The following is a 13,114-nucleotide window of genomic DNA, read 5'->3' as shown; positions in this document are numbered from 1 at the left end:
AGAAGTCTACCAAAAAGTAGGTCACGGTGACCTACTTGTGACATTTTATGGCTATATTTATGTATCTCAGGTACTTATCGTCTCGTCAATCTTTGTCAGTTGACGCAACTTGGGTTCTCGGAGAATGTCGACCAAAATGTGGGTGATGGTGACCTACTTTTGAATATCTGAAGTACTTATTGGTTTAGAGTTATCAATCTTTGACAATTAATGCATCTAGAGTCTCAGAAAATTTCAATCAAAAAGTAGGTCACAGTGACCTACTTATGGTATTTTAAAGCTATATTGAAATATCTTCAGTCCTAACTGGCTAAGAATCATCAAACTTTGTCAGTTGATGCATCTTGGGCCCTAGGATACTTGAAGTTAGAGGCATCAAATAGAAATGATAGTACAATTTATCAGAAGAGCGATTCAAGGCCCTTGGGCCTCTTGTCAGTTGGAATATTTTTTTTTTATCTTTTGACCTTGACTTTAGAGTTTGGCCCATTTTGTAAAAGCTCGAACCTTGACCATAACTTCTGAATGGTTAGTACTAGGGATTTCATATTTTACAAGTGTATTCCATGTGAAAAAAACTGTCCTCTAGATACCAACAATTTTGATTTTGAAGTTTGACTTGGACTTTAGAAACTTCAACCCTTGCCAAAAGTTTCCATATGGGGGCATCAGTGTTTGACAAACACATCTTATTCTATAAGAGAAATACGCTATGAAATATAAAATATAAATTCTGTCCCATATGCATATGTAACTTTAAAAGATTAAAAAATATATGTCTGTAGTAGAATTAAATATACATGTATAATGTATAAGGAAAACACTTATTATACAAGATACCTAAAAATTTTCCCATGGAAACTTGTACATGTACATCTGAGAAAAACTTTATAATCAGTTTAAATGACAAAATTGTAAACAACCACACATATTGAACATCATTTCTGTGCAAATCATTTAAAGTATATTGCATAAATTCCTGCTGATATTTAGATCAAGGAACGGTCACTCCACACTCGTACCAGGAATTGTAAAAGTAGGAATTGATCCTGTAACTTACGTCTCCGTACATGAATTGTCCCCCAAAATGGGAGTGATAATATCCTGAAAAACATACAAGAAATATTCAAATGAAATCATAATATCAATTTTATAAACACTTTTGTAATATTAATTTTATCAATACACATGTATTCCTTTCAAACTAGAGGTACTCTGAGCAATGAGCTCACTAAATGATACCCCCCGCCCCCATATGATAACAATATAATCAAAATTAGATCATTTACGCTCTTGTATTTTGTTATGTCGCTACAGCGACATACAAAATACAGGAGCGTAAAGGATCTAATTTTAATTAGATTGCATATGATTACTGTTTTGCTCTTGGAGACCTAAATTAACTAGAGGTACTCTGAGCAATGAGCTCACTAAATGATACCCCCCGCCTCCCTTATGAAGATAATGGTAGTGTCCATGTTTTGCTATAGGAAACCCAAAATATGTGTCGGATCAAAAAGTAAAGTAGGAGGTGCACAATGGCAAATTTCATTCAGTGGTATGAGAGGAGTTGCGGATAAGATATGGGTACCCCAAAGCGTAACAGACGGACGTAGAGACAGACCGACGGACAGACATCCCGAATACTACATACCCTTCTGCTTTTCAAGCGGGGAGTATAAAAAGTAACATAGGAGGTGCACAATGGCATTTTGTGAAGTATCATTAAATTTTATTCAGTGGTATAGTATAGGAGGAGTTGTGGATAAGAGTACCCTTCAATACTATTCAAAGAATGGCAGTGTCAATGTTTTGCTCTGGAATATGGCATGTAAACCGTTGCTGTCTTTGATAATCTTCTGATGTATATTCAAAATCGTGTGATGTATGTTCAAAATCTTGTGATGTATATTCAAAATCTTGTGATATATATGCAATATCTTGTGATGTATGTTTAAAATCTTGTGATGTGTATTCAAAATCTCTGGAAATGCCAAACTGCAAAACCCAAAATATGTGTCCGATCAAAAAGTAAAATAGGAAGTGCACAATGGCATTATATAACAAAGATTCTGTGAAAGTCTCATAAAATTGCATTCAGTGGTCAAAGAGTAGTTGCGGATCAGAAATAGGCACCCCAAAGCGTAACAGACAGACAGACAGACGGACGGTGACATACCGATTACTATATACCCTCCCGCTTTTCAAGAGGGGTATAAATCTGAAAATTTTCTCTTGCCTCCAATTTACACGCAATGATGACATTCAGGACTCTTCTAATCTAGATTAAAATTATCATTTTAATATTTTTTAACTATATATAATATAAATTCTATAGGTCTACAAGAAGCCTAGCTATGACTTCACAGCCTACTCCAAGTACGAATCCGGTGAAGCTTGAAGCGGTTCGAGGACTTTTGTACATGAAGTCCCACTATGACAAGATTATACCTGTTACTACTGGTGCGTACGGATAGTCGCCAGCTAAGTGAGCATTTCCCTCAGATCCGCCCACCAATTCACAGTGATCCGCTCCCGAGCCTGATCCGTCAGCAATATTTAGAAAAGTGTCTGTTAAACTCTGTCCTCCAAAGATTTTGTATCTAAAATTCAGAATACGGTTACTGCCCTAAACAATGCAATAATTTTATCGGTAAGTGTAACATTTCTGGGTGCAATAATTTAATTAGTAACTGTAATGATACTGACCTGCACAGTGCAATAATTTGATTGGTAACCGTAACGTTACTGACCTACAGAGTGCAATAATTTAATTGATAACTGTAACGTTACTGACCTACACAGTGCAATAATTTAATTGATAACTGTAACGTTACTGCCCTACAGAGTGCAATAATTTAATTGGTAACTGTAACATTACTGACCTACAGAGTGCAATAATTTAATTGGTAACTGTAACGTTACTGCCCTACAGAGTGCAATAATTTGATTGGTAACCGTAACGTTACTGACCTACAGAGTGCAATAATTTAATTGATAACTGTAACGTTACTGACCTACAGAGAGCAATAATTTAATTGGTAACTGTAACATTACTGACCTAGAAGTTCAAGTTCATTTATTTCACTTACACCAACATCAGTGGTACATGAGGTACATGTACAGTGTACAGTGTATGAATTAGTCGTCATAATTGTAAAGAAAATAAATAAATATAATTATGATACAATAGCATAAAAGGAGAGGCGCATACATATGTACAAAGTATAGCTATGGCAAGCCCTTTTACTATTTATTCGTGAAATAAAATTTTTTTTCAATAAGAGAGATATCTCTCTAGCATAGAGAGATATCGCTTTTGCTTATAGAGATATCTCTTAGACTAATAGAGATATCTTTTTACTTTAAAAAGATATCTCTTTAAACAAAAGAGATATCTCTTTTTGTAAGAGAGGTACCGGTATATCTTTAAGCGAGAGAAATATCTTTAATAGCTAGAGAGATATATCTTTAAGTGAGAGAGATATCTCTTAAAATTAGAGAGATATCTCTTTAAAAAGCTTTTCAAAAAGAGATATCTTTCTAAGCTAAAGAGATATTTCGTTAAATGAAAGAGATATCTCTTTTCCAGTCATCCTTAAAATAAAATAATTCGTCCTCCCTTTTAAAATGAAAGCGAAACAGGAAGTAAATATTAAAGTCTCTGGAATAAGTTCGTTGTTATAAGAAAAAAGACTTCGAAGAGCATGCAATACCCAGAATAATATATGTACTATGTAGACAAAAATGCTATAAATCCCTTGTTTGAAACAACAAACAATAATATCATGAATATGTCGAAGTTTTAAAATACTTTAATGTACTTCCGTGAATAAAATGCTTACTTCCGGTAAAGGGAGAAGTCATTTCAAATGGAATCTAAATAAAAATAATGAAGAGAGATATCTCCTTGCAATAAATAGATATCTCTTTTTGCTTAAGACATATCTCTTTTAGACACTTTTGAAAGATATCTCTTTCACTTTGGGAGATATCTCTTAATACAAACCAAGAGAGAAATCTCTTTTACTTTAAGAGATATCTCTTTAACTTGGAAAGATATCTCCAAAAGTAAAAGAGATATCTCTCTAGGTGAAAGAGATATCTCTTTCTCACTGAGAGATATCTCTTTTCACAGAAAAAGATATCTCTCAGGGAGAAAGAGATATCTCTTTCACATAGAGAGATATCTCTCTTATAAAAGAGATATCTCTCTACGTACATGTATAAAAGATATCTCTCTAAGTTTAAGAGATATCTCTTTCTCATAGAGATATCTCTTAAAAATGAGAGATATCTCTTAAAGTTGGGAGATATCTGTATTTTTTTAAGAGACATCTCTCTAAAATGAGAGACATCTCTGTAATTTTAAGATAAATTTTATTTTCCGAATAAACAGCAAAAGGGCTTGCCACATATAGCAATAAATATACAATGAAAGAAGAAAAAATGGTATGATAACATTTAAATTATGGAGGACAGACGGTGTCGTTTATTTTAGATATGAATATACATGTACATGTACAAAGGTTTTCTAAGATTTTTAAATTTGTCGTTGACATAATTTCAGAAAACTTGAGCGTATTTGGCGTTTTACAAAATCTGGGATGTATAAGATTCTTTCTGATCCTGTTAACATTATAAAATGAAATGAAATTTGTCTGCTATTTGCCCTGTATTTCACAATGTACAAACTCTTTCATCCAATTGAATATTTGACCATCTACCAGTTTGCAGTACTCTACTATACAGAGTGTAGTAGTTTAAGCGGTTATTGTAACGTTACTGCCCTACAGAGTGCAATAATTATAATGATTACTAGAACGTTATGACCAAAAAGTGCAATAATTTTTATGGTTATTGTAACGTTTAATGACCAACAAAGTGCATTAATTTTAATGGTAACTTTATAAAGTTACTGACCTGGTACTGTTGCAGAGCATTACAGCGACCAGAGGCATGGAGGTATATGCTGTTTTTCTGATATATGTTATGCCTCCAGAGCAATTATTCCAAGAGTTGTCCACGGTAACGTTGTATTGATACCAACATGACGAGGAAAAGTTTAAGCAATCTGAAAGGTCTTTCAAAAAGCAATGATTTAATTATGATATTCTTTGTGCAAGATCAATTACACTATAACATCTATGAACAAAATTTATATATGCTCTATGCATAAACTGATATAAAGTAAGATAAGTAAAATGTTACTTTTTACGGGGTCTATTTCTGAAATACACAGTATTACCATCATGAATGTACACGTATATTCTTTTTTTCCCTTTTGTTAATTACCCTTAATCATAGAGCAGAGTTCCAGCTGGGATGTCCATGTTCCATTAGGGAGACAAGTAGAATTCAGGGACACATACACATATACATTTGGGAGTTTCGAACAGTGATAGTTCAGAACCGTCCCTACAGCGGTGGAGGTCACAACTACAGAAGTATTACCTCTGTCTGGGTGAAGGCGAGGACAATCTATCAAATACAAAAATCAATCAGTTAATCATATTACATCCTTTTACTTTCCAAGTTGACTTTTTCCTATTAGGCCATCTTCGAAAATTCGATTGGTTGCCATCTCCGGTTGGCTTAAAATGATCAAAACTTTTTTAATCTTCATGAAACTACCGGGTATTATTTTTGTATGCGATTTTAATGTTGTATTTTTTCTGGAAAATAAATCCTTCCTACTTACTGACCCATATTTTTTTTTTCATCCCGAGCCAGAATAGGACAAATAAACATTAATTTATAGATGATCTTATCATAAATATGTCATCACCAATATCAAACCTGACTTGACGCAGACTGGACCTGAAGCTGTTTTCACACATTTACTCTCGGAGGAACAAGATTCACTGCATTCTTCAAAATATCTCTGGAAAAGCAATTTTCAGGTTAGAGATTTGCATAACCTTTATCTAAGACTATAAAGTGGAAATGCGAATGGATGTACTTTGAACCAATGGTAATTGATGTCTTACATACATTTTAACATATCAAAACAAGTTAAATGTCCCCTTTCATATGTTTTGTTTTCCATTTATTGCATGACTTTCAACTTTAAAAATATAAACGTTCGAAAATGAGAGAAAATATTTAGGGTTTAGTAATTTAGTCATTTTCTCATTTTAAGCAAGCCGATACAAATCTTGCATTTCTGTTAGCTCTTTAAATTAATATTAACATCAAATGAATATTACCTCCTTTATTTCATAACAAGACCATTGTATTTTATCAGTCAGTAAACACTGCTAAACATATCACCTGTACAGAGTCTTCATCACTAGCTTTTCATCAATAAACGCGCAAGGACGTACTACATATTAATAATACAATATCTTGATTTAAATGATTAATAGTACAGAAATTTATTTTTAATCTAAACAATAATATGCATTTCTCTTTTTTTTGTACTGGACTTATATCATGTATATATATATTAACGTTGCAGCTATATAATTGCAGAAAAAAAAATCACAAAAACCCGCGTAATTTTTCTGCAACACCTGCAACGTTAACTCCGGAATTAAAAAAACATTAAATAAAATAATTTTAATCTTTATTTGTTAACAGTTACCTTTGGTGCTTTTTTCATCTCAACATACACATATTCAGGGTCCTGGACTATATCTGTAGGATGTAAATCGCCAGTTGATGAGGAAAGTTCACATTGTAATTGTTTTCGGTAGAAATTCAAGGACGCACAAATAGATCTAGCCAAGCACTCTTTCAGACACATCTGTAATCCGATTGGCGATATTTTGTCTACAACATGTCCCATTAAACGAGTGTTCGGAGTGGTTAAATTCGAAATACAGCTAACATTTTTACAAAAAGAAAAACAGAAAACTGTGCCCATCAAAACTGCTCTTAAGAAAAGCATGATTATACAGTGTACTCACATTTTGTAAGGCAAAAATTTTTATCGACAGAAAATTGATTTGTCTAGGACTTATGACAAATAAATCAATGTGTTTTTGGTCAGATTTCAGAGTTTTAAAATTCATAAGAACATTGAATTATTTTTTTATATATAAAACTATACAGGTGTATTAGGATTGTTAATTTTTGATGAAATATCATGCAGTGGCATATTGATACTTTCACATTAAGAGCTGCACTATGAAATTAAACGTGTAATTATAATGTTTTTTTTTTTTAAATTGAGGATCTACCTTTTGGTATCGATGATCATTTACAGCATCTTAAAAATACTTCATGTATTATTAATTAAAATGAAAGGAACTTTTCCACCCACAGTTTAACATTACCTCTGATACTGACTGTATAGATTGAGTATTATCAAATATGATATCCGTTCGCTTTTAAAATAAACACCTCATGAAAAATTAAGTTCATATAATCATACACACAGATGTCTTTTTTCATAGGACAAAATAACATTTCCTGGAAAATTTACCTTACCCTTATGAAAAGCAACTATCACTTCTTTTATGTTAATATCATATCTCCTGCAAAGTGACTAGATATACAACTGATATATTATATGAATTTTGGCACAGGTTGTCTATCAATCTATCAGTAAAAAAAAAATTCAAAATAATTTTAGATTCCATGACGCAAAAAAATTTCAATCCTACTTTGAGTTCTTAATGCCAACCTTTGTGTACATTTAGTCCTTTGAGACAATGCCTTTCAATAAACCATTGGAATACCGATGGGCTCTTGTTGTGCTCCATTATGAGCCGACTTGTTTTTATATTCCTTTGAAGTTGAATTGAACAAAAAATCGATTAGAAAAAGAAAACACTTGCTGTGTCAACCAAGTCGACATTTAGATATATTTACGACTTTTTATCAAATGACAACAGTTACTTCCATTCCTTGAAATTCCAGAGGTTGAATAAGGCACCTTAAGAAGAGCTCTTCAGAAATGTACACATTACATTTTTATTTTACATTAATAGTATTTAAAGATTAACTTTTTTCTTTTGGGTACATGTTTATTTTTCAAGATATTAAAAACTAATAAAAACATACATGTGCTTATATCGACCATATGTATGTATTTTATGGATCAAAATGTTTTCACATGAGTCATTTTTCTGTCAGGTATATAAACAGCCGTCACTAGATAAGTCTTTATAAGAATACTCTTCTTTGATTCACTCCAGCTACATCATCGGCAACTTATTTTTAGCTTTGATCTGGATAGCAAATGCATCCGCATTGATTGAATCTGTAAAAATAAAATATTGAAGCAATATGTATATTGAAAGAATTAAAAATAAAATACAAGTATAATACGAAAGTACAATAAAAATATCCATTAAATGCATACTTGTGACTGTAATTACAGGCATTCATTCTTTTTAGCTATATGAGTACTACAATTCTTTAAATGAGTCTACACTCATTGGTTAAAAATAAAATTGTAATAGGATTATTATTTGATTATTATCTGATTATGAAATAAATAAAAAAAAAATAGAAAAGTACATGGAAAATAACAAATACAAAAACCCCTTACCTATGAAATCTGGATAGGACCATGCAGTACACTATCGCACCATCCAGCATCGACTTTAAAGGTCGATGGTGCGATAATGCAATGGCGCGATAACGATGGTGCGATGACGATGATGCTATTGCGCGACAATGCAAATGCGATGGTGCGAAAGCACGATGGTGCGTTAGTGAATATTGCACCATTGTCATCGCTATCGCACCATCGCTTCATCGTACTATCGCACCATCGCTTCATCACAGTATCGTTTCATCATACTATCGCATCATCGTCATCGAATTATCGCGCCACCGTATCATCTTCATCGCACCATCGCTTCATCTCTATAGCACCATCGCTTCCTCGTCATCGCATTATCGTGTCATCGCAATATCGACTCAAACTCGATGGTGCGATGATGCGATAGTGAAATGCGTGGGCCTATCCGGATTCCATGCTTACCTCTTTGCATATTGCACATTGTAGTTCCGGGACAGACGACGAAGTTTGGCATGGCTGATTCTCGTTTATCAAAGTCACATCCGGTGGGAGGGTAGAATGAGGTGGTAAACCAGGCCCTATCGTTAGGACATCCCCCAAAATTGTGGGAAATTGACCAGTGTCTGTTCACTCTGCCACTGAAATAAAGATTAAAAGAAGCTTAACTTTAATTTCCCTTTTTATAGCTAAAGGTAGGGACATCTCATTGGCAAAACAAGGTGGGTTCCAAATTCCAACAGTAATCCCTTCTTCAAACTATTTTCAATATTCCTATCCCTAAAATGGGACTTCAATATTTTTAGTGGTTTAACTGATTTTTCGCACTTTTCCCTTGAAGTAAATACTCTGGAATCGCGCTTCAAAAAATGCAACTCATATAATCTGACAGGTACTATCACTTCATCCAGTTTGCTGTATAACTGTCTGTATGTATGGTTTTCGAGTTCTGTATTTTTATTTGTCATAAATTATGCTTGATCTATATTCGTATAAATTTCATAATCTTTATAGAAATCATCCCTTTAGATCACATTCAAGTCATATGCGTCGGAAGCAAATTGAAAGTGTTGGGGGGGGGGGGCTAATTGAAAGTGAGGGGGTGGGGTGGCTAAACCAACAAAAAAAGGTAAACACCAATTTTCAATGCCTATATTGTCTATCTTTGCAACAAAAGCCCCCCCCCTTCCAACGCCTATGCAAGTAATTTCATATTTATTGATATCATTTATGTCTAGAGTCATTAATTACGTACTCTTGTATTCCTTGAAGAGAGAAAAGATTGTATGTTTGAGTTGGTGTGAGATCCGTCCAAGATGAATTTAGGATCCGCCGACTAGAAAACCAGTCGGTGTTGGTGCTATTTTTCCCGTCAAAAATAATTTCTCTCTGGACTTCACTGTTGATAATAACCAAAAATCGAACCTAAAGTGGAATATTATCAAAATCTGTAATTCCTTACGATCAAAAATTAGTTGTTTTTTTTTAAATCACAGACTAAATTTGCTATAAAATTTGAATTACAGGTATTAGTAGATCTGTATTGTTATTTCTTGGTGATTTTATCAAAATTACCTGTTGAACGTCTAGTTTTTGCCAGTCGTCGATCAAACCAGTTCTGTATGGAGTGAAACACCCTGGTACTTTAGCCAGCTCGGTGCAGTGTTCAGGAAATGAACCCCTGACTTCGTGCCGAACGCCCTGTGATTTGTAGATTTCATAGGGTGAAATCCCCGTCAGACTCTGGGCTCTAAAAACAAGAGTCCAATCCCCGTCCTGTATGTCTATAAATAGAAAGAGGTCATTTATTTTAACTAGAATATTTTATATATTTTCTATATATTCGATCAATGCATACTATCTTTGCAAGATATATAACTGTATTCAGCGGCAGCTCACACATATTGGTCCGACCAAAATAATTCCATCATGATAAGTAGATACAACATTATTGTTGATGATAAGAGTAAAGTTGTGTATGTCATACGTTAAAGAAATCAAAAATAACGTCAAAATATCATTAGAAAGTCACTTTCCCCCCGAAATGTAAATAAAAAATATCAATATTCCAACAAAAGCTCGCCCCTCCTCAGCCTTTTTTTTTTACGTGTTTGATAACAGAGAATAATTAGGTCATTCTTCGTAATCTTTTCACCAATGAATTGATAATACTATATCAACAATTGTATTAAGTACATGTTTATAGTCCGTTAATTATCATACAATTTGTTCTTAAAGAAAAAATTAATCATTCTGTGTGTGTGTATTATTAAATGACGGAATTTTCAATCCCTGGCCTGCTCGTGTGTACACTTTGTAAACTGTAGGGTATGTGTGGCAAAACGAGAGCTCTCTCTGGACTTCACGTGTTGAAGTTCAATACCATTATATATAGAACTTGAATAATGTAAGTAATTTCTGCGACAAATATATTAGTATATTTCAGTTATTTTCAAAACAAAAAAGGTTTTCCATGTTTTCAGTTTAGAATTTTCCGATCACAGTCCTGATTTTCCCAGCCCGGCCATTTTAAACACAAGTTGTTGCAGATGCAAATGTTAGAACAAACTGTATAAAGTTCAACAGGGATTGTATAATTTTTATTAATCAGAATTCGTATTTATATGATCTAATTAAGAAAAGAAAAGTTTTGTCTGACACCGTAACTTCTCGGCAAAACAAAACGTGTTTCTCCGAGCTCGCTGGATGCGTGTGATACCTCCATTGCACGTGTGTAGACCAAGGCTACAGGTACATGTAGGCCTATGTGTACTGTTTGTTAGGAGACTGGGTCCCCGTAATGCTATGGAATCACGATATTTACAACAGTTCCATAATTAGACAGTGCAGTTTTTTTTTATTAACGTCATTATAAACACTGTTAAACATATTAAATCTAACAGTCGAATATCTTTGGATATGGGGTAACCCATATCTATTCTTGTTTATAACGATTTGTGATAATATAAATTTATGGTATTTCTTGTGAAAGACAGAAATAATTCGAAGAGAAAAATATTTTCTCAATCTTTACAAACATTCATGTATTTTAAAAGACTTACATTTTATGACTGGTTCTGTGTTGGAAACTAGGGAAAAAATGCATTCATTGTTAACGTTAAAGTAGATGTTTCATTTCCTGCATCAATTTAAACTAACATTAAATTGTCCATGTCTTTTTTTTTTAAGAAACAAAATTCAAAGAACACAAAGATATTTCTACATATCATGAGAAAATTAAAAACAAATAGACTTAATTAAATTCTTTTATTAACTCAAATTTATACTCACATTTAGTTGAACTGGAAAGTTCATTAACAGAAACTGAAAATAAACACGATTATATCATAAATTAATCAAGATTAATATAGATTAATTTTTATTAAGAAAGTAAATTATCAAAGGATTAAATGAAATACAACATAAAACAGACATAAAAATACTATACCAAAACTATAGCTACTTCCAATGCTGAGCTTTAGGTCAAATGCAAAGTTTTCTATATTTTTAGAGGCATCATCTCCTGTTAAAATTATATTTCTTCCCTCGCCCAGGGTAAAGCACAATACACAGAATACGAGTTGTGTTTGAAATAGCAGCATGCTTAATATCTAACTCTGCTTCAAATCACGAATGACTTTATTATAGGTCTATCAAATCATATTTATACAAATAACGAGACTAAAAACTGAAATGATGTATTTACAAGTATTTCGAAATATTACGCTCATCATAACTAGATGCATTTCCAGTCTATTGTTGTCAAACTGCTTTGACCTAAATTACTGACGATCTAATACACGACATGATTTGCATATTTTTATTTACACATAAATAAAAATACGTCCATGTGCAATTTTTGTCGTATGAACTGATTTACTCATATGCAGATTCTGCACAGTTGAGTAAATTAACACCTGGTCAGGACTAGGTGCAAATTAACTTTTGAACACACTTTGTAGCAAATTATTAGTTCATGTGTGTAATTTTTGACGTATGAACACTCAGCAAATTTACTTATGTATTTATTTTGTTATGTTTATTGCAAAAATCTCCATTTTAAGTGTTGCTTTGGTTGTGTATGAATTGGCGTGTAAAATATCACTTGGTAAACATGGTGGATAGAAGGCAAAACTCTAAACAAGGAGCCATTATTTCCTCCGAGATGAATTTTCGAATTTGTCAAAAATGAGGGCATCTAGCACCCTTTCTGGCAAACCTATGTTTATGTCTCAAAAGTTATAGCTGTGGTCGGAAATAAGTGCCGTGTAGGATCAATAAGTATACTGCAGTGTCCTTACGATACAAGTTGTCTCCTTTGGAATGCTCCGAAGCTATGATAGGAACATACATTCCATCCATTGCTCGGGCCCCATTACCGTTTAGCTCTTCTACCTTTCTCTGTTTTTAATTCAGGCAAGCTACTCACATATCACATATAAGTTAATGTTACAGGAATTTCAATAAACCTGTTGAAAGTAACATGCAATCGTAAGTATCCTCCTTGGTATCTGATCCCAGTATGAATGTCCAGGGGTTCGTGTTAATTTCCTATTCACATATTTGTATTGTTCAAAGATTTTTGAGATCGGTCACTGTTACAGTTGTCTTCATCCTTTTCATTCTCCTTGAAAATACATA

The 13,114-nt window shown here is 33.1% G+C and overlaps 2 protein-coding genes across 3 annotated transcripts; both read right to left on the bottom strand.

The window, feature by feature from the left end:
* Positions 1 to 881: 881 nt before the first annotated feature.
* LOC134275044 (uncharacterized) lies at positions 882 to 6,866 on the bottom strand. Its single transcript, XM_062757284.1, has 6 exons — positions 6,587 to 6,866; positions 5,800 to 5,884; positions 5,296 to 5,481; positions 4,924 to 5,074; positions 2,452 to 2,603; positions 882 to 1,104 (listed from the first exon to the last, which is right to left on the bottom strand). Exons 1-6 carry the CDS (start codon positions 6,788 to 6,790, stop codon positions 995 to 997), a joined length of 888 nt encoding a protein of 295 aa, XP_062613268.1. The 5' UTR covers positions 6,791 to 6,866; the 3' UTR covers positions 882 to 994.
* A 1,099-nt stretch (positions 6,867 to 7,965) lies between these two features.
* LOC134275043 (uncharacterized) lies at positions 7,966 to 12,084 on the bottom strand. 2 transcript variants are annotated; one of them, XM_062757282.1, is made up of 7 exons: positions 11,922 to 12,084; positions 11,765 to 11,797; positions 11,536 to 11,562; positions 10,049 to 10,257; positions 9,729 to 9,898; positions 8,939 to 9,114; positions 7,966 to 8,209 (listed from the first exon to the last, which is right to left on the bottom strand). In XM_062757282.1, exons 1-7 carry the CDS (start codon positions 12,073 to 12,075, stop codon positions 8,145 to 8,147), a joined length of 834 nt encoding a protein of 277 aa, XP_062613266.1. In that variant the 5' UTR covers positions 12,076 to 12,084; the 3' UTR covers positions 7,966 to 8,144. The 2 variants fall into 2 exon arrangements, with proteins under 2 accessions (XP_062613266.1, XP_062613267.1); XM_062757283.1 differs by having other exon boundaries at positions 11,928 to 12,084.
* Positions 12,085 to 13,114: the final 1,030 nt, after the last annotated feature.

Source organism: Saccostrea cucullata, unplaced genomic scaffold (assembly GCF_032062105.1).
Source record: "Saccostrea cucullata isolate Sc308-1 unplaced genomic scaffold, CSIRO_AGI_Scuc_v1 ctg659, whole genome shotgun sequence".
In the NCBI taxonomy this organism is placed as follows: Eukaryota; Metazoa; Mollusca; class Bivalvia; order Ostreida; family Ostreidae; genus Saccostrea; species Saccostrea cuccullata.
This window is presented reverse-complemented; position numbering and strand designations above follow the sequence as displayed.

Excerpts from the sequence above, each read along its gene's own strand:
- LOC134275044 (XM_062757284.1), bottom strand. The coding sequence starts at position 6,790 with ATGGGACATGTTGTAGACAAAATATCGCCAATCGGATTACAGATGTGT. Across the intron at positions 5,885-6,586 it reads AGATGAAAAAAGCACCAAAG|AGATATTTTGAAGAATGCAG; the intron begins GTAACTGTTAAC and ends TTGCTTTTCCAG. Across the intron at positions 1,105-2,451 it reads GTACGCACCAGTAGTAACAG|GATATTATCACTCCCATTTT; the intron begins GTATAATCTTGT and ends TATGTTTTTCAG.
- LOC134275043 (XM_062757282.1), bottom strand. The coding sequence starts at position 12,075 with ATGCTGCTATTTCAAACACAACTCGTATTCTGTGTATTGTGCTTTACC. Across the intron at positions 10,258-11,535 it reads CACAGAACCAGTCATAAAAT|ACATACAGGACGGGGATTGG; the intron begins GTAAGTCTTTTA and ends TTCTATTTATAG. Across the intron at positions 8,210-8,938 it reads AATGTGCAATATGCAAAGAG|ATTCAATCAATGCGGATGCA; the intron begins GTAAGCATGGAA and ends TTATTTTTACAG.